Source organism: Mauremys mutica, chromosome 22 (assembly GCF_020497125.1).
Source record: "Mauremys mutica isolate MM-2020 ecotype Southern chromosome 22, ASM2049712v1, whole genome shotgun sequence".
Lineage (NCBI taxonomy): Eukaryota > Metazoa > Chordata > Testudines > Geoemydidae > Mauremys > Mauremys mutica.
Window position 1 is genome coordinate 17,773,263 of NC_059093.1, and position 24,426 is coordinate 17,797,688.

A 24,426-nucleotide genomic window follows, 5' to 3' on the forward strand; every position below is an offset into this window, starting at 1 on the left:
TCACGTGGGGGTTAATACTGATCAAATAGGTATGAGGATGATAAGGACGTGTTTAGTGATTGGCCTCTAGTGAATGCCTGGGAGATGCCACCTGCATTGATCTGTGTTCCATACTATTGGAGTGGCTGGAGGGTGAGCCTCTCTGAATCGCCACTAATTAGTGTGAGGAGCTGCTCTTCTGCAGAAATTGTTACACCCCCTCCTGAAGGAGGAGACCCAGCGATACCTCTGGTGGGATCCTGCAACTGGAAACTCCTATATCCAGAGTGAGAAACTAAACGTTCTCCTGTCCTGCTCTCCTCCCTGTGAAGATGAGTCACGTGAGTGGACTCCTCCATCAGCTGAGTTTGCAGCTGAGACCACATGGCCGGAGGGGAATAAAACCCCCAGACAAAAGGAACTAGGTTTCTGTGCTGCTTGGATTTGGGCGTGGGGGAGAGGAAGGAGTTTCCTAGGCATAAGCAAGGGATCCCCAGTGCTCAGCCTGGGTTAGCCCTAAAGGACAATAGAGCTCGCTGATTATAGCCGCCTCTGTTACCCTTTGAAAGCTAAGACTGTACCTCATTGGTGTGTGTCTCTATTCACTTGCTTTAACCTTGTAAATAACTCTAGTTTTCTTCTCCTAGGTAATAAAGCTTCATGTAGTTTATTAGAAGATTGGCCACAAGCGTTGTCCTTGGTGAGACCTAACATGCAACTGACCTGGGGCAAGTGACTGGGGACTGGGGGTACCTGACTACTGCTGTGATTCTTGGTCTTAAGGGTCACCTGTCAGGGAGATATGCTCCCGTGGGTGGCAAGCCGGCGCAGAGCACCCTGGGGCTGGCAGGGCTCCATGTTCAGGCTGTCAGAGTGCCGGTGCAGTTTGCACTAGGGGCAGTTGGTTGGTTCGAAGGTCAGGGGTTTGTGCCCAGGTTTTTATCACGCTGCCCTAAAGGTGGCACTCGCACTTGGGAGCGCTACGGGGCAGAGGGTGTTCGGCAGCAGGAAGGGGCTGGGGCACTTATCCAAGGAGTTGCCAGAGGGGGCTGTTTGGGGATTTTGCCTGCTCCCGGTCACCGGCTGGGTGGGGAACTCTCCTCCCTTTCCTAGCCGCTGGGTAGGAGCGGGCTCCAGGACTCTCCCTTTGATTGTTCTGCCTCCCCTCCTGGGGAGTCTCCCAGTGGGTTTTTCTCGGTGCTCCCTAGGAGCCTTGGCGGTTCCCAGGCCTTGCTCTAGGGGTGAGCGGAGGGTGCTCCTGTGTCTGGCCTGGCTGGCACCTCGCCTAGGCACCATGTGTCACAGGGAACTCCACAGAGGACAGGATTCTGCTCCAGCCCCAGCGTGGCAGCAAGGCCTGAAGCCAGGGCTCTGGGACCCTGCCGGGAGGGAGGAGCCCAGAGCTCAGGCTGCAGCCCACACCTGAACCTCTACACCCCAATGAAACATCCCCACAGCCCGAGTCAGCTGGCAGGGGCCAGCCGCAGGGTCTAGGGGTAGACGTGCCCTGAAGGTCCCGGGGATGCTGAGGGCTCTGGCTGATCTCCTAGCTGGGGAGGAGGCAGTGCTGCGATGCCAGAGCAGGCCGGCCCGCCAGCGTCCCAGTCACCGTGTGCCAGGCAGCACCAGCACTAACACTTGCCGTTTGGCCCAGTGAGGGGCCGGGTCCCGTTCAGTGCTGCCTTCCCCTCTGGCTTCTCAGCGGCAGGTGTCCCCTCGGGCCTCTGGGAGTACTTGGCCTCCATGTCCTCCAGCCAGCCGGTGCTCCACTCCCAGGTGGGAAGGGGAAGGGGCTCTGCTCCAGCCCACGCCGCGCCCTGCCAGCGCTCGGGACGGGGAAGGAACCTATCCAGCGGGGAGGCGGGCGGCGAGAAGTCTGTGGGAAAGAGCAACCCCCGAGTTACGCTGCGAGGTTCACGGAGTGGGTGGGCGAGAATCAGGGAACCCCAGGATCCCCGGGCTGGCCTGATGGTAAGACAGCCCTGTGCCCCGCCCCACTGTCACTGGGGTTACACTGGCGCGGCAGGAGCAGCGGAAGGGCAGCGTGGCTGCCGCAGCGCAGGGCAAAGGGCCAGGCCATTCCCATGCCAGTGTCCGGCAGGTGGAGCAGAGCTCGGCGCCCACTCCAGGGGCTGCCAGGGCACGTGCGTCTCAGAGCAGGGACGGGCGTGACCCTGACGTCCGGCCACTGAATGGGGACAGGCCTGACCTCGGTGCTCAGGTGGCTCCCCCCAGCCCAGGGCAGGTGGCCTCTCGCCGCTAGTTGAGAAGTGGTGCTAGGGGCTGGCATCATTGCCACATCGCTGGCACCGCACAGGGCCGGTGTCCCATCCACGGCGCTGGCACCGCCAGCTGGCACCTCAGGCAGCCAGGCCCCTCTGCAGACACAGGCCCCTCCTCAGAGCCTGCTCCCTTTGCAGCTTCCTATAGAGCTCCTGGGCTGCAGCAGCCTCCCGCCCCCTGGCTCCCATCCTGGGGCCAGCTCTGGCCCTTCCTCTCCCAGGCACAGTGTAGGTGCATGCCGGGCACACCGCGGAGCTAGGCTGGGAGTGATGCACAGGGCTGGCACTGCTGCGGGCGCTGGCGGGAGGAGGAGCTGCGCCTTGGGCCAATGAAGCTGTTTCAGCTGGACAAGGTCCAAGCAGCCCGGAGAGGAGCTAACCCAGCTGGGTCCCGCTGGGCCCTTCAGGAAAGGCAGCGCCTGGAGCACTGTTGCCTGTGGACGGGGTGTGAGTTGTGTAAACGTGGGCGCCATAGGGCATGGCTGAGCTCAGCGCATCAAATACCCTGCATAGCTCCAGGGCCTCGGTGAGGGGCACGTGGGTCCCCGAGAGCCCTCCGCCCTGGGTGAGGGGCACGTGGGTCCCCGAGAGCCCCCCGCCCTGGGTGAGGGGCACGTGGGTCCCCGAGAGCCCCCCGCCCTGGGTGAGGGGCACGTGGGTCCCCGAGAGCCCCCCCGCCCTCAGTGAGGGGCACGTGGGTCCCCGAGAGCCCCCCACCCTCAGTGAGGGGCTGGACATAGCTGGGAGCAGTTCAGGGCCCAGTAACTAACAGACTCATGTGGCTCCCCGAAGAGCTAAGGGGGCCACAGGCCCGTCTGGCTCTCTAGCCGGCTCTGCCCGGGCGGTTCGTCAGCGATTCTGGGCAGAATCATAGAATCTCAGGGTTGGAAGGGACCTCAGGAGGTCATCTAGTCCCACCCCCTGCTCAAAGCAGGACCAAACCCAACTAAATCATCCCAGCCAGGGCTTTGTCAAGCCTGACCTTAAAAACCTCTAAGGAAGGAGATTCCACCACCTCCCTAGGTAACCCATTGCAGTGCTTCACCACCCTCCTAGTGAAAAAGTTTTTCCTAATATCCAACCTAGACCTCCCCCACTGCAACTTGAGACCATTATTCCTTGTTCTGTCATCTTCTACCACTGAGAACCATCCTCTTTGGAACCCCCTTTCAGGTAGTTGAAAGCAGCTATCAAATCCCCCCTCATTCTTCTCTTCTGCAGGCTAAACAATCCCAGTTCCCTCAGCCTCTCCTCGTAAGTCATGTGCTCCAGCCCCCTAATCATTTTTGTTGCCCTCCGCTGGACTTTCTCCAATTTATCCACATCCTTCTTGTAGTGTGGGGCCCAAAACTGGACACAGTACTCCAAATGAGGCCTCACCAGTGCTGAATAGAGAGGAATGATCACGTCCCTAGATCTGCTGGAAATGCCCCTACTTATACAACCCAAAATGCCATTAGCCTTCTTGGCAACAAGGGCACACTGTTGACTCATATTCAGCTTTTCGTCCACCGTAACCCCTAGGTTCTTTTCTGCAGAACTGCTGCCCAGCCATTCGGTCCCTAGTCTGTAGCAGTGCAGGGGATTCTTCCGTCCTAAGTGCAGGACTCTGCACTTGTCCTTGTTGAACCTCATCATATTTCTTTGGGCCCAATCCTCTAATTTGTCTAGGTCCCTCTGTATCCTATCCCTACCCTCCAGCGTATCAACCACTCCTCCCAGTTTCGTGTCATCTGCAAACTTGCTAAGGATGCACCCAGACCGCGCGGCTCGTTTCCTGTTGGTCTCTCGCCTGCTCCCAGTGCTGTCAGTTTGGGTTAACGGTGGCTCTGGGGGACCTGGAGTGACAGCGGATTTACTGAAGCCCAGACCCCGAGCAGCAGGCGCAATGCAGTACACGCAGACGCCTGAGGCTGCAGTGTGCAGAGAGTGGGGCTCTGGCCTGGCCTGATCCCCCCATCCGGGGCCCTTCTGCGGGGCCGGCGGGCAGCGCACAGGCACAGCTGGGTTCTGCTAGTGTAACGCCGACAGACCCTGGTCGTCAGTGGGCGGGATCGAACTGGGCACCTTTGGAGCTTAGTGCATGAGCCTCTACTGCATGAGCTAAAAGCCAGCTGGCCGTGAGCTACAGCTGTAGAATAGACTCATTTCTCTCTCTCTCTAAGTGGTCTCGGTGCCACTAGATGGGACAGAGCCGCCCCCCAGGAGGTGTGTGGCTTACACTAGCAGTGGGTTCCTACATGAGCAGCTCTTCGGCTGGCTGGGCAGAGCCGGGGGCATGTCCTGCCTGTGCCTCTGGGAGGTGAGTCAATGCCGCTTGGAGCACCGCAACCAGAATTCCCAACCCCTGAGAACCGATGTCCCCCTGGCACCCGCCCAGGCTGGGCAGACAGAAACCTGCCTGTGCCGGTCACACAGAGGCAGGGCACAGGCTGTAACATGCCCCTAATCTGCTAACCCGGGCGAACACCTCCCCGCCGGGCCCCGGACTCCAGGGACCATCAGCTGGAGAAGGAAGGCTGCACACCGCATACCGACCCCCAGGAGGCACAGGGCCCCTGAGTGCAAGGCCTCTGGATGCTCTCCCTGGGGGTGCACCTCCGCCCTGCTCCTCCCCCTGGGGGGAGCCAACTGCTGCCCATACTCTGTGCAGGTCCCTGCTTCTGCCACTGCAACACAAGCTGCTCTTTCCACATCTGGATGAGATGTCTCCTGCCTCGGGGAGAGAGATCTGTGGGGAGAGTGTGTCTGAGCAACTCCCCGGACCCAGCCCCGCAGGGCAATGCCCCAAGCATGTGGGCAAGCAGGGATCCCCACGGTGCAGCTACCAGGATGCTGATTTGCAGCGTAGGGCCAGACAAGTGCAATAGCCACGCGGCCGTCTGCCCTGCCCAAGGGAGAGCGAATCCTAGACCAGACCAGCCCAACCTGCCCTGGCCAGCCTGGGGGTGGAAAATCAGGCCCCCGTGTCCTCTCTAAATTCAGCTTCTCCTCAACCAGGAGGGGCTGTGCCGAGCGTGCCCCGAGGCTGGGCGCTGGCACACACAGCTGCACTGCTGGATCCGTGTGCACGAGGCCCCAGCGTGCAGGCAGGGGCGGCAGCACAGGCCCGCGGGCCCTGGAGGAGTATGAGTCCCCAGCTCTGTCAGCTCCAGGGTACGGCTTCCATGCCAGACCTTGCTCTACTCCGCCGGCCGGCACAGAGCCTGGTGCTGGGGGGACGCCTTGGCCAGCTTGGCCCTGAAGCCATGAGCCTGGCCAGGTCACGCTCCCCACACAGTGACTTGCCCAGGGGTTAGGTGCAGTGGTTCTTCAGAGCCCCCATTAATTAACATCTGCAGCCCCCTCTCCAGGGCAGGCCAAAGAGGTTTGGCAGCTAAGCTCTTAGTTCATTGGCATTCTCGGTCCTAAGAGAAACAGAAAACGAACCTGCCCCCATCTGCCCCTGCCCCCCTCCCACTGCACCCGAGGCCTGGCGCAGAGAGCAGGGCCCAGTGCCAGCGCTGTGAGCGCCTATCCCCAGGGCTCTGGGCACGGGAGGGATCCATGTACCTGGGTAGGCCGGCTCGGCCTCGCTCGGGCTCAGCCCAAAGCAGAAGCTGTCCACGGCCACGGCCAGGGCCTGCGCGAAGTTGGCGTCCACGAGGAAGGAGCCGTCGGAGGAGCTGACCAGGCTGCAGCGGGTGCTAGTGAAGTTCTCCTCGGAGACCGAGCCCCAGCCGTTGAGCAGGGAGCCGCCCAGCGAGCTGGACGAGGGCGTCCGGCAGTACCGGCGCAGGAAGGGCATGGACTGGCAGCCGCCCCCGGCCGCGTCGGGGTCGTCGTCCTCTCCGGGGGCAGGCCCCGCCCCCAGCTCGGAGCGCAGCGGGCCGCAGATGTACCCGTAGGTGTGCGGGGGGGAGAAGGCGCTCTCCTGCCGGGGCCTTTGGAGAGAGAACGTGGAGCTGGCATTAACGTGGGCGGTAGCCTTAGTCGGGAACGCGCTGCCTCGGTGCAGAGAAGGCTGGGCCTGGGGGGCTCCGATCCCTGCTGCGGCAAAGCCTCGCTCCTGGGGGGTTCACGGTCAGCCCTGCAATTCCCAGTGACACCGGGTCCAGGGGCCCACCCACGCTCCCCGGGGCCCATTCAGGGGCCAGGTTCCAGCCCGAGCTTATTGACGTGTTCTCAGGCGCCAAGCCTGCAGGGTATGAGCCCAGCTCGTGGAGCGTAGCCGTGCCTGAAATGGGGTTCACCTGCCTGATGCACTAGAGCTGATGGGGCGTGAAGCCAGCCGTAGCTCGATGCAATGGGGCTGTGTGCGGTGGGGGGGTCTGACGGGGCAGGGGTCGAGTCTTGGCTGACACCCCCTCAGAGCCGTATGGCTGCAGGTACCAGCTGGTAGGTTTTGTTTTTCAATCACTGACAGGTTTAAATCCGGCCGGGCTGGTTTGCTAGCAAATCTGCACTATGAATTGTCTGTGCAGAGGACCAGGTGAGATGATCACAGTGGTCCCTTCTGGCCCTGGCACCTATGAAATAAACCCATTAAAAACACCCTGTTGCTCCTTAAAACGCTAAGGCCGCCCTGACCCCTCACAGGCAAGTGAGGGTGAAGATATCTGTGTGTGCAGGCAGGTGTGTATGAATGTGCAGGCAGATATGCGTGTGTTTGTATGGGTGAGTGTGCAGACAGGTGAGTACACGTGTGCAGGTGCATGGGGGTGAGTGCGCAGGCGGGTGTGTTGAATGTGCAGGTGGTTGTGCAGGTAAGTATGCAGGTGTGTGTGTGAGAGAGAGAGTGTGTGTGTGTGTGTGCAGGTGTGTGTGTGCAAGTGGTTGTGTGTAAGTGTGCAGGGGCTTTTTTGTGCAGGGGTGTGCAAAGGTGTGTGTGTGTGTGCAGGTGGTTGTGTTTGTATGTAGGCAGCTATGTATGAGTGTACAGGTGGGTGGTTGTGAGTGTCCAGGTGTGTGGGTGTGTGCAGGTGTGGGTGGGTGGGTGTGTAGGCAGATGTATGTGTGTTTACAGGTGTGTGTTCAGGTGTGTGTGAGTGTAGGGGTGTGTGTGAGTGTGCAAATAGCTGTGATTCTGCAGATGTGTGTATGTGCAAGTGTGTTTGTGTGCAGGTGGGTGTGGGTGCAGGCAGCTGTGTGTGTGTGTGAAGGCAGGTGTGTGTGGCTGCAGGTGGCTATGTGGGTGAAAAGTTGTGTGTATGTGTGAGAGAGAGAGTGTGTGTGCAGGTGTGCATGTGTAAGTGCAGGTGCCTTTGTGTGTACAGGTTTGTGTGTAAGTGTGAAGGTGTGTTTGTGTGCATGCACGTGTGTGTGTGTGTGTGTATGTGTGTGTGTGTGTGTGCAGGTATGTGTAGTCAGCTGTGTGTGAGTATGCAGGTGGGTGGGTGAGAGTGTCCAGGTGTGTGTGTGTGGTGTGTGCAGGCAGCTGTATGTGTGTGTTCAGTTATGTGTGAGTGTGCAGATGGCTGTTCATGTGAGTGTGCAGGTGGCTGTGTGTGCACAGAGGTGTGTGTGTGCAGCAGGTGTGTGGCGGGTGACTGTGTGTGTGCAGGTGTGTGTTTGGGTGTGCATGCAGGTGGCTTGGTGTGTATAGCAGGTGTATACAAGTGTGCAGGCAGGTAGGTGTAAGACTGCAGGTGAGTGTGTGTGTGTGTGTGCAGGTGAGTGAGTGTGCATGTGCAGGGGTCCGTGTGACTGTGCAGGTCTGTGTGAGTGTGCAGGCGGGTGTGCAGCCTGCTTGGTGGAGCAGAGGGAGGGTGTGATATGAGGGTCGGTGCAGCGAGAGGTTGTGCCCGGCCTCTGGGCCTTGCAGCAGGCTGGGGAGGGGATTCCAAGCTTGGCCGGAGCCTTTACCTCTGGCACTCGGCCTCCGCACTGAGCTCCAGGTACGCAGCCACCTGGTCCGGCGTCAGCACGGCCTCCCCGTCGTCGCCGAGCGAGGGTGCAGGAGAGGCAGCGGCAAGGCGGCGGTAGGGCAGCGAGGGTGAGGGCAGCACACTCCGAAGGGCGTTCTCTGTGCTTGGCTGCAACTCTCCAGCCAGGAAAGGCCTGGCTGCCTCCCCACCGTCTCTGCTCCTGTAGGCACAGACACCATCACTGTGGGGAGCCTGCCATGCTGGGCCCTGGCACATCCCCCTCACGCCCTCACCTGCCCTGCCTCCCCCAGTCCTGCTCAGTTCCGGAGCCCCCCAGCCCCCCTTCAGACCCATGGGCTCCCCTGGTGGGGAGAGGCTCCTTCCCCACAGCGTGAAGCCCAGGACTTGGGGCAAACATCCAGGGGCCGCTGTCAGCTGGATGTTGGACAAACCCCTCCATCCTCCTAACACAGAAAACACAGTACCCGTTCTTCCGTCCCCAAGGCCGGCAAGCTCATGGCGCCTGTGGGCCCATTAGCCTGGCCTGTCAGCGCCTCCCGCCCCCCTACAGAGGGCACTCACCCCATGCCTGGAGGGCCGGGGAGGAGGGACCAGGAGGTTCCTAACCGCATTTGACAAGTAGCTAAATGAATCCTCATGGGAAATGGAGAACCAACCTATAGACAGCGAGGGGGGATTCCCGCCCTGCTCCGGAACCAACCTATAGACAGCGAGGGGGGATTCCCACCCCGCTCCGGAACCAACCTATAGACAGCGAGGGGCGATTCCCGCCCCGCTCCGGAACCAACCTATAGACAGCGAGGGGGGATTCCCGCCCTGCTCCGGAACCAACCTATAGACAGCGAGGGGGGATTCCCGCCCTGCTCCGGAACCAACCTATAGACAGCGAGAGGGGATTCCCGCCCCGCTCTGGAACCGACCTATCGACAGCAAGGGGGGATTCCCATCCTGCTCTGGAACCAACCTATAGATAGCGAGGGGGGATTCCCGTCCTGCTCCGGAACCAACCTATCAACATCGAGGGGGGATTCCTGCCTTGCTCTGGAACCAACATATCAACAGCAAGGGGGGATTCCCATCCTGCTCCAGAACCAACCTATAGATAGCGAGTGGGGATTCGTGCCCTGCTCCAGAACCAACATATCGACAGCAAGTGGGGATTCCCGCCCTGCTCTGGAACCAACCTATAGACAGCAAGGGGGGATTCCTGCCTGGTTCCAGAACCAATCTATAGACAGCGAGTGGGTGATTCCCACCCCACCCTGGAACCGACCTTTATGTCATTTTAAGCACAAAGAAGGTAGACGGCAGGGCCTAGCTTTACTCCCCCGTGGCCCCTACACACACTGCCTGTGCCAGTTTCAGGGCCGTGGGGGCAGCAGGTGACAAGTTCTAGGTGCTGCTGGAGGAATGGGCATGGGGGGTGCTGGGCACAAGACTGGCTGTGCTCTCCCCATCAGAGATTTGTGCTCGGTGCTCGGTGGGGTGAGGTAACGCTCAAGCACCAGAAAGGAATCCCTGAGCCAGCCGCCGCCACCACTGGCTCCGAGTCCAGCACAAGCCCCATCCCCGTGGGAATCCAGATGTCAGGACCTGAGCCAGTATGAGGAGAGGGACTGGCTGGGGCCACAGAGTCTGTCTAGCACGGTCTGGCACTCGCCCGCTGTCCAGACCCAGACGACCAGCTGTGAGAGGGGGCAGGAAACACCCCTTCGAACTTCCCCGTGCCAGCGTCTCCTGGAGCCCCCGCCTGGCATGACGCCCCCACCACACCCCGCCCAGCAGCCTAACCTGGAGCCCCCGGGCAGCAGCAGGACGTGGAGCTGGTTACAAGCTGGTGGGCTGGATTCAGTGACATGCAAAAAGTGTCGCAGCCTGTAAACCAGACTGCCAGCACTGCTCGAGAAAGGCGTCTCTCCAAAGCAGGTCAGGCCAACCCACTGGAGCTGCGCGTCCCTCCTCCTCGGATTGCTTTGCCTTTACCGTCCCCCTGGCTACAGTCGGTTATTCAGCCTCAGGAACGTTGTTAGGAACAAACCCCGAGTGCAGACAATGCCAGGCCCAGCGTGGCGGGTCACAGGGTTCTGCCCTTCAGAGGGTGCACTCCAGAGAGGCTGAGGCACACTTCATCTGGCAGGCAAAGCAGGGTAAACAGGCACTTAACATAAATCAGAAGGCCCTTACTCTGGCTGCGTGCCCTGGCCCTGGGGGCCGTGCGGCGTGGGAGGAGCTGGAGCGGGGGGCAATGTGCCAGGTCCGTGCAGTGAGCCTCTGGACTGCAGCAGCTTGGGGGAGCTGAAGGTTTTCAGCACTTTGGTATCCTCTCCTAGGGAAGAAAAAACATGAGAAAATGATCAGCCAGCTGTCCAGCCCGCTGCCACCCCCCGACCCGACCCACCTGCCAATCACCCACCTGGCCCCAGCCCCCTGCCACCCCTCCCAGCCCACCAACAATTCCCCACCAACCCAACAGGCCCCAGATAATCAGACCCAACCCCCCGACCCCAACAAGATACACTGGCTGGAAGCTGATGCTAGACAAATTCAAAAGAGCAAATTAACAGTGAAGGGTGATTAACCGGTGGAACAATTTACCAGGAGTCATGATGGATTCTCCACCACGGGCAATTTTTAAATCAAGGCTGGATGTTTTTCTAAAAGATCTGCTCTAGTTTAAGCAAGAGAATCCGGGGAAGTCCTATGGCCTGGGCTGTACAGCTCAGATTAATTGATCACAGTGGCCCCAACCAACTCTCCAGCTGCCCAAACCTGCCATCCAGCACCAACCAACGCCCCAGTGCCTCAACCCTTCCATCAGCTACCAACTAACCAACCCCCCAGCCCCATACTGAATGACTGACCCCCAGCCCTTCATCAAGGCCTCTATCCCCTACTGGCCAACTGATCCTCACCCAGCCCTTCACCACCTCCCCTGGCCCCGAGAAACCAACTGACCCATCAGCCACGCCCCAGCAACTTCACCAACTTCCCATCCAATGTCCCAAGCCCTCACCCAACATGTCCACTTGCCTGCAACCAACTCTCCAGTCTCCCAAGAGACTGACCTACCTACAGTCACCAAGCAACCAATTCCCACTCCACAAACCACTAACCTACCCACCTGCCCCAGCCCACTCAGGGCCGTCTCTAGCCATTTGGGTGCCCGACGTAGCCCCCCCGCAGGGAGGCTGTGTGGGGCCCCAGGCCTCCTCCCCTCCCCCCATGGTCTGGGAGGCAGGAGCTGTGGGGGGCACTTTTGGGGGCCCCACAAGCCCAGAGTGGCCCGGGCGATTAGCGGGGGGCCAGGAGCAGCCCACTCCACTTCCCTCGCCCCAGTCCCAGCCGTGTCGCTCGGGGGAGGGGGTTTTGGGGGAAGGGATCCCCCCCGACTCACCGGCAGCGACGGGAAGTGGAGCAGCCTGGCCCCAGCCTTTCCCTGCACTCACCGGTGGGAAGTGGGGTGCTGCGGCTGGGAGCTGGCGGAGTACAGCGGGCTGGGGCCAGGTTGCTCCACTTCCCGCTGCTGCCGGTGAGTGCGGGGTCGCTGGAGGAAGAGCTGGAATGGGGGTGGGCTGGGGGCGGAGCAGGGGGGAAGGGTAAGAGGCATTGTAGAGGGAGTTGTCCGGGGCCCCACACGCCCCAGGGACGGCCCTGCCCCTTGCACGGGGGGACGGACGAGGGATAGGGCTCGTCGCTGGGGCTGGTGCTGCCGCATATGCAGCACGCAGCAGCCTAGGGCACCATGAAATTAGGGGCAATTTGGTGCCCCACATTTCATGGTGCCCTACGCAGCTGCATATGCCTAAGGATGGCCCTGAGCCCACTAACCTACCCACCAGCTCCCCACAACCCACTCACCAGTCCCCTAGCCCACTTCCTATGCCCCTGCTCCCCGCAACCCACTAACCCACCCACCAGCCCCCATGTAACCCCTTTATCCCCCAGTCAACCCACCCCCTGACCAAGTTCCAGGAGCTCAGCTCCCCAGTGCCCCAGGCTGAAATCCCAGTGAGAATCCAGGTAAGCAGCCCAGCCAACGGACCCTCAGCCACCGCCCACAGCTGATCCTGAGGCTGTTCGGAGGCCTGGTGACAGGCAGACTATATGTGCACAAACTCCTAATCTTTTCATTCAGTGCAATGGGAAGGCCAGGACTGGCCCTGGCAGATGGGAACCGTTATCCTGTTGGTTGGGGGCCAGCTTGCCGTGGGTCTCGCCCATCTGCCCCCTCTACAGGCTTATGGCTGGCGAGCTGTGCTAGGCCTCCTCCGGCCTAGTACGGGCCTTTCCCCATGCCGATTTCCCGCTGGGACCTTCTCCTCTCACACAGCACAGGACCTGCCCCACGTGCTGGCAGCCTGCTCCCAGCACAGATACACGCAGAGGATGGACGCAATAGAAGGGTGAATAACGTGGTCTGTGGCCCAGGCTCTGTGGCACCAGGGGAGCTAGAGACATGGACCCTGGCCCGAGGTTGCCATTCCCTCCTCTAGCAGCAGGGACCTGAGGGCACATTGCTGACGTCCCTTCCTTGTCCATCTGTGCTTTCAGACTCAGGGCCGGCTCCAGGATTTTTGCTGCCCCAAGTAGCAAAAAGAAAAAAAATTAATTTTTTTTTAAAAAAAGCCGCCATCGCGATCTGCGGCACTACCGCCTCCAGTTCAGTCTTTGGCAGCAATTCGGCAGCTGGTCCTTCGCTCCAAACGGGAGTGAGGGACCGGCCACCGAATTGCCGCCGAAGAGCCGGATGTGCCGCCCGTCTCTGTTGGCCGCGCCAAGCACGTGCTTGCTGGGCTGGTGCCTGGAGCTGGCCCTGTTTAGACTGCACTCAGCCCCCCTCCTGCCCGGACCCCGCCAGCCCCTCGCCGAGGCAGGAGGATCATGGGCAGAGGCTGCCCCTTGCCCACGAGCCGCCTCCTGAGCTCCGAGGCCGGCTCGCCTCACTCGGCCAGCAGACACTGTCTCTTCCACCACCCCAGGGATGCCCTGTCTCATTTCCAATGCAGCTGAAAAGAATTGTCCTTGATGGCTACACACACCCGCCATGGACGGACCATAACTAGGGTGATCAGATGTCCCGATTTTATAGGGACAGTCCTGATATTTGGGGCTTTTTCTTATATAGGCTCCTATTACCCCCCACCCCCTGTCCTGATTATTCACACTTGCTATCTGGTTAGTCTAGAATCATAGAATCATAGAATATCAGGGTTGGAAGGGACCTCAGGAGGTCATCTAGTCTAACCCCCTGCTCAAAGCAGGACCAAACCCCAACTAAATCAGCCTAACTTTAACTACTGTCCTTTTTACGCCTCGTGTTATTCTGCACAGATGCTGGAAGGCTGTCACTTGGGAAGCAGTGTTTGGCCAGCCCCCGTAGCCATTCCTATTTGCTCCTAAGCCAGCTGCCAGGTGTTATCTGTCTCCTGTCACTGCCCCCCCACCCCTCCCACCCCAGGTCTGATCCAATTCCAACAGGGGAAACCACATGGGCCCAGAAGAGAGAACAAAGGCACATTAACCACTCGACACATCAGCTGTGGGGTGTGGAGAAGGAGCGACAAGCAATGTGATCCCCACAAGGCATGAGCCCTTCTCTCAACCTCAGCTGCTCTTAGCAGATCAAAGCACCTAGGCGATGCTTTCTTCACGGTCTCCTGCATCGCAGGCCGGCCGGCCCCTTTGGTCTGTAGGTGTTCCCCGCACTCCTCGGCTTTGCTGAGTGCTCCCCGTCCGCGTGGCTGAGCACCCAGCCCTTCGGCAGAGAGCTGCCTGGTCTCACAGCTCCGGCTCACTGCCGGCTCACCCTTCAAAGCAGGGCTGGGGAACCGCAGTGCGGCTGCAAGTGCTCCCAGTGTCTCAGAGCTACCTCCCACCCTTTACAGGCGCCCTGCAAACGTGGGCTCCGGGCTCTTCTGTCGGATGATGGAAGGGCTGGGAGTCTCGGGGGCTCAAGGGCTTTTTCTGCTTGCTGGTTACATGGGACGATGAGCTGTGCCTAGGCCCGGCGGCTCGCTGGGCCGTGCTGTGAGCGCAGCGACGAGGTGAAGCCGGGTTGGTAGGCAGTGGAGGGATTCATAGCAGACTCTGTTTGGTTTGGTGCTGGGAACCGGCATCCCTAGGCCTCTGGTGAGCTGACAGCCCCCAGCCTCACCTCGGCGCCATCAAGGAAAGACCAGCAACCCAGGGATGGCCAGCCTGGCTAGCCCTGATGTCTCTACTGCAGAGAAACCCAGGCAGAAACCCTCCCCTCCCCAGAAAACAGCCCTCTGCCCGTCCCTGAGCGCCACAGAGGTACACCAAGGGCTCTGGCCCGGGGAGTCTCCTGCAGCCACCTTTACATCTGGTAAGTCCCAGCAGGCCGGGCCTCCTTCCCGTACGAAAAGCCCGTTTCCTTGGCATCCCAGCAGCACCTCGCCAGGCTCCAGTTAACATGGCAGCGTCCCTGTCTGGGAGCGCCGATGGCACTGATCCCCTCGGACCAGGTGTGCCATGGGGGGCTGAGAGGGGGAAGGGCGCTGGGGCCAATGGTGGATTAGCCAACTGGGCGGGCGCCTGGAAAAAATCAACCATGCAGTGAAAGCCACCGATCGGCTGTTTTGTGGAGGGCAGGTGGCACTTGGGAGAGGGCGGACAGCAGCGAGCAATGGGCTGGCAGGGGGCTTCGAGGGCGGAGCTGGGGCAGGCAGAGGCGGGTCACGGGCAGGGCGGTGGGCGAGGGGCAGGAAGAGGCAGAGTGAGGGAGGGGGCTCGGGGGCAGAGTGGGGACGGGGACTCAGGGTGGAGCGGGGATGGAGCACCCATGGGGGAAAAGATGTCAGTGTGGGTGCAATTGACTGCACAGGGGCGGGTTACCAGGCCCCCCAACCTCCTCCCTGTGATGCACAGCTGCTCACGCCTCCCCTCCGAGAGCTGGCTGCAAAGCCCTCAGCGAGGTGGGGCTCCTAACAGCTCCACATGCCCAGCGATTTGGAGGTTCTCAAAGAATATAGAGACACGACAGCTGAGCTGTGCCCAGAGCGGAGCCAACGGGCGTCGGGGGCAGAGAGTCTGAACCGCGGCTTGGGGGAGCCGCCTCCCTCTGAGGATTTGTACTCCCCTCGGAGAGGCAGCATGGCCCAGTGGGTAGGGCGCTAGCCTGGCTCTTGGCTGCCCTGGGGTCAGCTCCCAGCTCTGCCACAGAGTGTCTCAAGCCCGCAGTTCACCGGCTGGGTCAGAATGTAGCCGACAGCTGTGACACCGGGCGAGGTCGGCCCAAGGGTTACATAAAAGCTGTGGATGAGCTTGAGACAGGCTCAACCCACCAGCTAAACACCCTCTCTGTCGGGGATCGCTAGGGCAGGAGGCCAGGGCTGAGCCCCACCCCACGTTTCTCCTGGGGGCCGTGGTGCCGGTGCGGGAGCAGCACTATACTGGCCCCTGCTGCAGGGGTCTCATGGTGATCCGCAGACCTGCGGCCGTCACTTGATTGTTGGAAGCAAAGGAAGGGAGCCGGGGCACAACAGCCACGGCGGAAGGGGCACTGAACTGCAAACCATGTGCCAGCGGCTACTGTTACTATTTCTGTGCCCTTCACTGGTTCCACCTCTGGTTCTATTTCTGTGCCCAAGGTTCCACCTCTCACCAGTTTTACAGAGACGCTAAGGGGCAGCTTGTCCCTGGTCCCCGCAGGGCAGGCAGAGCTGGGAGGAGAAGCCGAGTCTTTAAGTCAGAAAGAGCCGAAGCCCAGCTGCTCTGCCACACAGCATCCCCCTTTGCACAACAGCTGGGGCAAGGCCCTGCTTTACTGCTGGAGGGGTTTTACATCACAGCAGGGTGAGCTGATGGGACCTGGGATGTTGCCCGAATGTTGGGTTTCCTGTTGCATGTTTAGCGGTTGTAGCCTGGTTCCTGGGGCTGTGCCTTGAAAAGCAGGGGTGGGGGCAGACTGAAGGCGCCCGGGTGGGTGGGGGACATGCAGGGAGGGCCAGCCCCTACCCGGTGAGCCCCAGGAAGAACAGAAGTGCGTTTAATACATGCAGTGCTTCCCCAGTGGACTGGTTGTGTCTGCAAGGGATGGGCTGCTTAAGGGCATTGCTGCCGGGCTGTGAGCCGTTCCAGGGCACGGCACTGAATCCAGCCCAGCTCAGCAGGGGGCCGACTGTTCCCAGCCCGGGGGGCCAGCCCCCCACCACAGGATTTCTCTTTTTCAAAAATATCATGATGTGGGGGTCAGGGTCTGACATCTAGGGCCCGACTTGGGGTTTGGACCTTGTGGGGCTGAAACCAAGCCAGACCCATTAGTCAGTCCCAGCACCCCCTTGTTTGAGCAGCCCGCCCTGCCCAGCCACGGGGTGTGCCGCATGGGGGAGCGGCCCTGGTGAGCGGCTGGAGGGGCAGCGCCCAGCATAGTGCCCTCCACCCCACCCCTCCTGCAGCCACTCTGCGTCCCCGTGGCTGGGGGGCAGAGCTAGGGGTGCCGCAGGATGGGCACTGGGCAGGGCCGGGCTGGGGGATGCTTAGAGCCCCGGCTGGCGGCTGTGTGGGGTGCTGGTGCCCCCTGCTGCCAGCTCTCTAGTAGTGCAAGTCCTGGCAGAACTCAGACCCACTCCGGCTGGCCCCTCCGCTGGGCAGTGATGCCCTACGTGGCTGGGCAGTGAGATCTAGATATGGCCGCCCTGGCTGGCTCAGCGCCGCACGGAGAGCAGGAGAGGCAATGGATTCCCAAGCTGTTCACAGCAGCCCAGGCATGGGAACGGTCAGGAAGGGGGTAACAGACTCCAGCCCTGCCCCCAGGCGCTTGCTGTCCCCCGGATGGGCCTGGAGCCCCGGGGAGGTGGCTTACAGAATCACCTCCTTTTCTCCTTCCAGTCTCCTCATCTTGCCCAGGCCTGGATGCTGCCAGCTCTGCCCTAGGCCAGCCCAGGCTGCCAGCTCAGAGGTGCCTCTGGGTAGGGTGGCTCTGCTCCTGGCGTTGGAGGAAGGTGTCTGCAGCTAGGGCAAGAGATGCTCCAAGGAAGGAATCCACCTCACTCAGTGGCCAGGGCCAGCAGCAAGAGGCCAGGGACATGCCCCCAGTTGCAGGCCAGATGTCCCTCGCTGGGGCCCAGCCTGTGGATGGCAGCACCTGGCCACGGTTCCCAGTGCAGCTCCCCAGGCCATGCAGACCCCACAAGGCTCCCACACCTTCCCCTTGCTTGCCCCCAGCCTCTGGGAGAGCGGGACCAGGGCGTCAGAGGGGGACCAGCCCTGGGGGACAAGGTGGAGCAGGAGCATGTGGACAGGGAGGGGGCAAGTGCCGAAGGATCAGGGCAGCTGGGGGAGCCCGAGCGTCTGGCAGTGTGAGGGGGTGGGGGTGGGGTGTACAGAGGAGCAGGAGAGGGACCTGGGTGTACCTGAGGGGAGAGATGGGGGGCCTGGGAGAGTCCCTAGGGAGCAGCAGAGGAGGCTGAGTCTCCAGGCCCCAGACAAGCCCAGCCTTTGAGTTCTCCGGCCAGGCATGAGCCCCAGTAGGGGCCAAGTAGGCTGGCTCCCGGGCATCTCCACCAGCTGGCGGGGAAGCGACGCCAGCAAAAGGATCCAGGCAACTGCAGTGTGTGGAGGGGGAAGGCCTTGGCTTCATGGCCAGAGGTTCACGGAAGACCAGGGAATATTACATCCCCTGCCCCCCACCGGAGAGTTCCACAGGGTAACACAGACCCCCGGAGACTCCCCAGCCCAAGAGCTCCAGAGGGTAAGACAGACCCCCAGAGACACGCCTGCTAACACAGCCCGCCAGACCTCCCACTAACAAAGTGCCCGGAGACTCCTGCCACTAATGCAGCCGTCCAGCACCACCTCCTCCGCTAACACAGCCTCACCCCCCAGAGAGCCTTGGAGGCTAACAGCCCCCCCGTGCACCTCCCAGACTACGACAGGGCCCCATGGGTGAACCCAATCTCCCCCAAACTTCCTGCAGTGTCCCACAAGGTCCCATAGCACTCACAGGCCTGCAGAGCACCCATGAATTTCTTCTGCACCCCACTGCTGTCTTGCAGAGCTGGAGTTCCAGGTGTCCTGACCTTCTCCAGCGCCCCTTCCGTCCAGCCCCCAGGCAACTGGCCTGGTGCTGCAGCCCCAGCGCCCTGGGACCAGAGCTGGAGGAGGGTCCGTGGGGCAGGCCATGGCTTTGCTCACCTTTTCCTGCGTGGCGCTTTCCTGGGCTGCTGGTGCTGGGCACACTGCTAGGGCTGGTGGGGTATGCCGGGAGGCGGGGTGACAGCACAGGGGTGCTGTGCACCTGCTGCAGCTCTGGGGGGAAAGGAGAGGAGGGGTGAGCAGTGGGACAGTGGTGGGGGATAACCAGAGCTGCACCTCTCCTCGGGGCCCCTCTCAGGCCATACCTGCTCTCCGCTGGAGCTGTGAAGACGGGGGTGAGCCCACTGAGGCCAGCGGGGGTGCCTGGGAATCTGGCCCGCGACAGTGGCTGCTGTATTGGACGTGTCACCAAGTGTGGAGGAGCCTGTGAGGAGGTTTTGGGCCCAGTCCTCACTCGCATGTGGGCCCCTGACACAACTGTGACTGAGCCTGGGAATCCCCCTGCGCAGCGCCCCCGGCCTGCCCTGCTCTGCCCCCAGCACCACTGGGACAGGGTGGTGCACACAGCGCCACAGCTATTTGCTTCCCAGGGGCCCCAGGTTGCCCCGGCTTGGGGTACAACTCCACTGCAGAGACTACACCAGCACAGCTGTGTGCCAGAGCTATCGGGGGAGGGATAGCTCAGTGGTTTGAGCATTGGCCTGCTAAATCCAGGGTTGTGAGTTCAATCCTTGAGGGGGCCACTTAGGGATCTGGGGCAAAAATTGGTCCTGCTAGTGAAGGCAGGGAGCTGGACTCAATGACCTTTCAAGGTCCCTTCCAGTTCTAGGAGATTGGTATTTCTCCAATTATTACCTTAGCTGTGTCCCGTAGATGCAGCCAACGTTGTCAGAAGAGAACATTAGCTACGTCTGTGACACTGCCAGGCCGGGGGGCCAGCTCATGCCAAGGCCCCCCGGCCTCCCTGACAAATGCCCAGCTGGAAACCCGCCTGGCTCACCAGTGTGTTACAACAGATGTTAGAGTTATAATGTGTTCAGTGTTGGGACTTTATGACATGCTTGTGAGTTGCTGCATGCGTTAAATCTCACATATAACATCTGTATCCCATGTTATAGGGCAACATTTACGTATTTTCTCTGTAACTAGAGAAGCGTTTGCTATGAACCTGCAAAGCCCCGAGTCATAAGGAAGCACGGCCAGGTGTGAAATACTCATTCACCACAAGAGGTGTCATTTCCTGCCCACACGAAAGGTCTACAGACACCAGACAAGCCATTGTGGGACATCGGTGCACAAAAGACTTCGCTGATTGCTCCCCTCATATCCCTGAAGAGTAGACGAGCTCATCGCATCCCTTCGAACTCTGGGGGAAGGGAATCAAAATGCCTGGCCAGAAGGAACTTTATCTCTGTGCTGCTTTAACTCTGCGGGGCAAAGACTTCTAAGGGTATGCAAGAGAGAGGCCATACAGAGCTTGCTGATTATAGGAACGTCTGTTACCTTTTAGAACCTAAGACTGTAACTCATTTGTGTGTGTGTGTTTACTGCTTTAACCCTGTCAATATCTCTCATTTCTTTTTCTTACCCAATAAATCTTTAGTTAGTTTACTATAGGATTGGCTACAGGCGTTGTCTTGGGTTTGAGAGCTGAGGTGTCATTGACCTGGGGTCAGTGATTTGTCCTTTGGGACTGGCGATAACCTGAGTGTTGTGGTTTTTGGTGTAAGGGACCATCTATCACAAAAGCAAGATAGACTGGAGTGCCCAAGGGGACTGTCTGTGACTCCATGGTTAGGCTGTTACAGTGTTGGAGGAGTTCACACTTGTCACTGGGTTGGGGAATTCTAACTGTGGAACACACCACCAGTTTGGGGTTTGTGCCAGTCTGCCCTGAGTCGGCACTCACGGTTGTGAGCCACTCCAGACAGCTTGACAACGTCAATGGAAGCCCTCTTCTGTCAGCACAGCTGTGTCTACTCCGGGGGTTAGGTGGGCAGAGCTACCCCGGTCAGGGTGTTGTTGGTTCACATCCCTGACTGCCGATATAACTTTCAAGCCTATGAGTCTGTCTACACAGCAGCTGCAGGTGTGTTTGCAGAAAGGGCAGATCTAGCTAGATCAAAGCAAACTCGGGTAACAGCAGCAGTGAAGCCATGGCAGCCTGGGGGTGGTACAGGGCTAGCCCTGCCCACCCAGGATCCCGGGTACATTCTCAAGCAGCCACTGCCGGTGCTGCCGCAACTTCGCTGCTGCGGTCCCCCAGGTAGCTTTGATCTAGCTAGATCTACCCGTACTGCAATCGCAGACATTCCTTACACCAGTGCTGAGCAGGACCCTGACTGGCCCCAGAGTACAGGGAGGGGCCATGCGGATTCCTAGAGTCATGGATTCGAAGACCAGAAGGGATCATTGTGATTGTCTAGTAGCCTGGCCACCGTAGAGATCACTGAACATGTTTGCGACTCCATGATGAGCCGAATCTGGTGCATGACAAGGCAGGATGCCAGTGTGGGACAGGTGTCTGTCGACAGCATCCAGCCATCGTATTGTAGATCCTCCGGGGTGTCCTTTTCATCTAGCTCCAAATCGAAGGTGATTTTTGCAGGGAAGCTGATAGGCATTCAGAGCAGATGACTGTGTCCCCTTACAGCGCCGAGCGACTGTTTGAGAGAGCGGGACCTGTGTAACTAGAAAATGGGTCTCTTCATTCAACTTGAGTTTGAACCATTTGATATTTTTGATCATTCAGAGATGCTTCATCTGACTGGTGTCCAGCTCCTTTTCAGGCTTGTTTCAGTCCTTGTTTCGTGCATTGATTGAGTACGAATGTTATTTAGCTTACAACACATGACCATATCACCTCCCAAATGAGCCATGCAACACTGTTCAAACACGGCTAAGGTGTTAATGGAGCTCCAGGGCTTCTTAGTCATTTTGGGGACCAAGGACAGTCATAGCAATATGACCGCAAAGCTCTTATGGGAGTCAATGCTGTCACCCTCGAGGAATCTTCTGCCAGGAACAACGTGGCCTCTTTCTGCAAACACTTGTGGAGCTTACCCCCAAGAAAGATCTTTCATTTGGTGTGGTCGACTCCAGTTCTGATCAGCTACTCAGTGCAGAGGTGGAGTGTGTGGCACGCTGGAGGGACCATGTCAGCCAGCTGGTAAATCCACTCTCAGCTTTGCGGGACCCTGACATTAAGGCTGCTGCTGAGTTGACCCATTCCATGCAAAATGATCCTGGCGAATCCACCAAAATCCACAGAGATGTAAAGACACATAAGGGAAACCAGGCAGCAGGAATCTGTGGCATTCCTGTGGAACTGTTATCTGGGATCTGAAGCCCATCCAGTGGAGGGAGAATCAGCATACTTTGGCAGTCTCAAACCTGTTTGAGATTTCAATTGCACAGCAGTTTCGAATGCTATTGAATTTTAGGTTGGATCATTTGAATTCTGGTAACCCAATTGTCGCTTTGCCTATGCTCGTTAATCTAAGACAGAAACGTGCAGAGACTAATTAGTGGTCGCTGTTGCCAGGCTTGGCAGACCGATAAGTTCTGCAGTTGCTGATGGATGATTCCCAGCTATGAGAGATTATGAACTCAATCATCTTCTTTGTTCAACCGTCCTTCCTTGACCAAGGAAATTGGTGAATTCGCTTCCTATGAAACCAGGTGTCAGTGGTGCTGAAGCAGTGGGGGTGTTGAAGGTGGAAACCATGTGTTTGAGTTGTTATTACTACCTCAAGCTGCAGCACCCCCAGCACCCCTAGTTCCAGCACCTGGGCCAGGTGTTCGTAGAGGCCTGGGTCCGAAAGAGCTAGGTTCAGCACCCAGTCAAACACCAGTTACTGGGCTAGATGACAGGGCATCTGGATGAGGGTCTCTGTGAAGTCAGAGCAGGTGATCCTGATGGACTTTAAATTCTCTAGAACTCTATAGGGCTGGAGGGATGGGGTGACACTGCACCCCATATTCTTCACAGCAATATTATTATGATATGATTATGGCATAATTATGGTGCATTTTGTACCAGATGGGTCATGTGAAGTGAAGTGTGTGTGGGCGGAGCTCCCTTTGATGGACAGCCAGCCAGCCAGTTAGCTGTAAAATCCCTCTTGGCAGCTGTTCTCTGCTTGCTTTACCTGTAAAGGGTTAAAAAGCCCCCCAGGTAAAGAAAAAGAAAAAGTGGGCACCTGACCAAAAGAGCCAATGGGAGGCTAGAACTTTTTAAAATTGGGAAAGAAACTTTCCTTTTGTCTGTTGTTCTCCGGAGAAGGAGACCCAGAGCAGCAATGCTGTGTAAGGCTTGAACCAGGTATAAAAATTCATTTTCCATACCTAGAAGAAATCATTGGACAGGGCATGTTTAAATAGACTCATTTAGGGTTATTTCTTTATTTTGGCTTGTGGAGCTCCTCAGTGCTAACCCTGGATGCTTTTGTTTTGCTTGTAACCTTTAAGCTGAACCTCAAGAGAGCTATCTTGATGCTTAATGTTTGTAATTATTTATTTTATGATTTAGCAAAATGCCTAAGTTCCAGATGTATTTTCTTCCTTTTTGTTTTTAATAAAATTTACCCTTTTTAAGAACAGGGTTGGATTTTTGGTGTCCTAAGAGGTTTGTGCACATGTTGTTTGATTAGCTGGTAGCACAGCTAATTTCCATTGTTTTCTTTCTCAGCTCCTCCCCGCAGGGGGCGTGAAAGGGCTTGAGGGTACCCCACAAGGAGGAATTCCCAAGTGCTTCTTCCTGGATCCAAGGGGTTTTTTTTTTTGCATTTGGGTGGTGGCAGCATTTACCAAGCCAAGGTCAGAGAAAAGCTGTAACCTTGGGAGTTTAATACAAGCCTGGAATGGCCAGTATTAATTTTCAAAATCCTTGCGGGCCCCCACCTTCTGTACTCAAAGTGACAGAGTGAGGATTCAGCCTTGACATGAGGTGTCAGTGGAAAAGTTATGATTTGCTGAATATGATTATCTTATTTGTATGCATGTATCATTTTTGTATCTGAAGTTATGAATATTGACTATGTATCTATATTTCAAGCGTGCTTACTCTGGGTGACACCCACAGCTAGACTTTCTGGTACAACAAGGAAGAAGCCAGACAGTGCTGATGGCCCATCAGCAAAGACAATGGGCCCTGGAAGAACTTAACCTTCCTGTGAACATTGCAGACAGGCTGTAAGTAATGGCTGCTATGACTCAGTAAGGTATGCAAGGGCATGTAACCAGACCACATGACTCTGGACTCCATCTTGGGATGTACCGGTTTTTCCACAAACTGAGTTTGGGACAAAGGGTTCCTGCCATATGTTAAAGCTCTATAAGGCAGTGGACAGCACAGCATCGGGGGGAAGTGACTAGCCCTCTGTGGAGAAAGAAGTGGTTCGGGACTATTTAGAAAAGCTGGATGAGCACAAGTCCCTGGGGCCGGATGCGCTGCAACCGAGGGTGCTAAAGAAGTTGGCGAATGTGATTGCAGACCATTGGCCATTATCTTTGAAAACTCATGGCGATCGGGGGAGGTCATGGATGACTGGAAAAAGGCTAATGTAGTGCCCATCTTTAAAAAAGGGAAGGAGGATCTGGGGAACTACAGGCCAGTCAGCCTCACCTCAGTCCCTGGAAAAATCATGGAGCAGGTCCTCAAGGAATCAATTCTGAAGCACTTAGAGGAGAGGAAAGTGATCAGGAACAGTCAGCATGGATTCACCAAGGGCAAGTCATGCCTGACTAACCTAATTGCCTTCTATGAGGAGATAACTGGCTCTGTGGATGAGGGGAAAGCAGTGGACATGTTATTCCTTGACTTTAGCAAAGCTTTTGATACAGTCTCCCACAGTATTCTTGCTAGCAAGTTAAAGAAGTATGGGCTGGATGAATGGACTATAAGGTGGATAGAAAGCTGGCTAGATCATTGGGCTCAATGGGTAGTGATCAATGGCTCCATGTCTAGTTGGCAGCCGGTATCAAGCGGAGTGCCCCAGGGGTCGGTCGTGGGGATGGTTTCGTTCAACATCTTCATTAACGATCTGGAGGATGGCGTGGACTGCACCCTCAGCAAGTTTGCAGATGACACTAAACTGGGAGGAGTGGTAGATACACTGGAGGGTACGGATAGGATATAGAGGGACCTAGACAAATTAGAGGACTGGGCCAAAAGAAATCTGATGAGGTTCAACAAGGACAAGTGCAGAGTCCTGCACTTAGGACGGAAGAATCCCATGCAC

At 58.1% G+C, this 24,426-nt stretch overlaps 1 protein-coding gene across 1 annotated transcript in view; it reads right to left on the reverse strand.

The window, feature by feature from the left end:
- Positions 1–410: 410 nt before the first annotated feature.
- Positions 411–24,426, reverse strand: part of ROBO4 (roundabout guidance receptor 4) — a 69,219-nt gene continuing 45,203 nt past the window's right edge. Inside the window, exons 15-19 of the mRNA XM_044996745.1 lie at positions 18,284–18,397; positions 10,313–10,454; positions 8,106–8,327; positions 5,814–6,184; positions 411–1,855 (exon numbers count right to left, since the gene is read on the reverse strand). Of these exons, the coding sequence (XP_044852680.1) occupies positions 1,611–1,855; positions 5,814–6,184; positions 8,106–8,327; positions 10,313–10,454; positions 18,284–18,397 (1,094 nt within the window). The 3' untranslated portion in view covers positions 411–1,610. The remainder of the gene's footprint in view (positions 1,856–5,813; positions 6,185–8,105; positions 8,328–10,312; positions 10,455–18,283; positions 18,398–24,426) is intronic.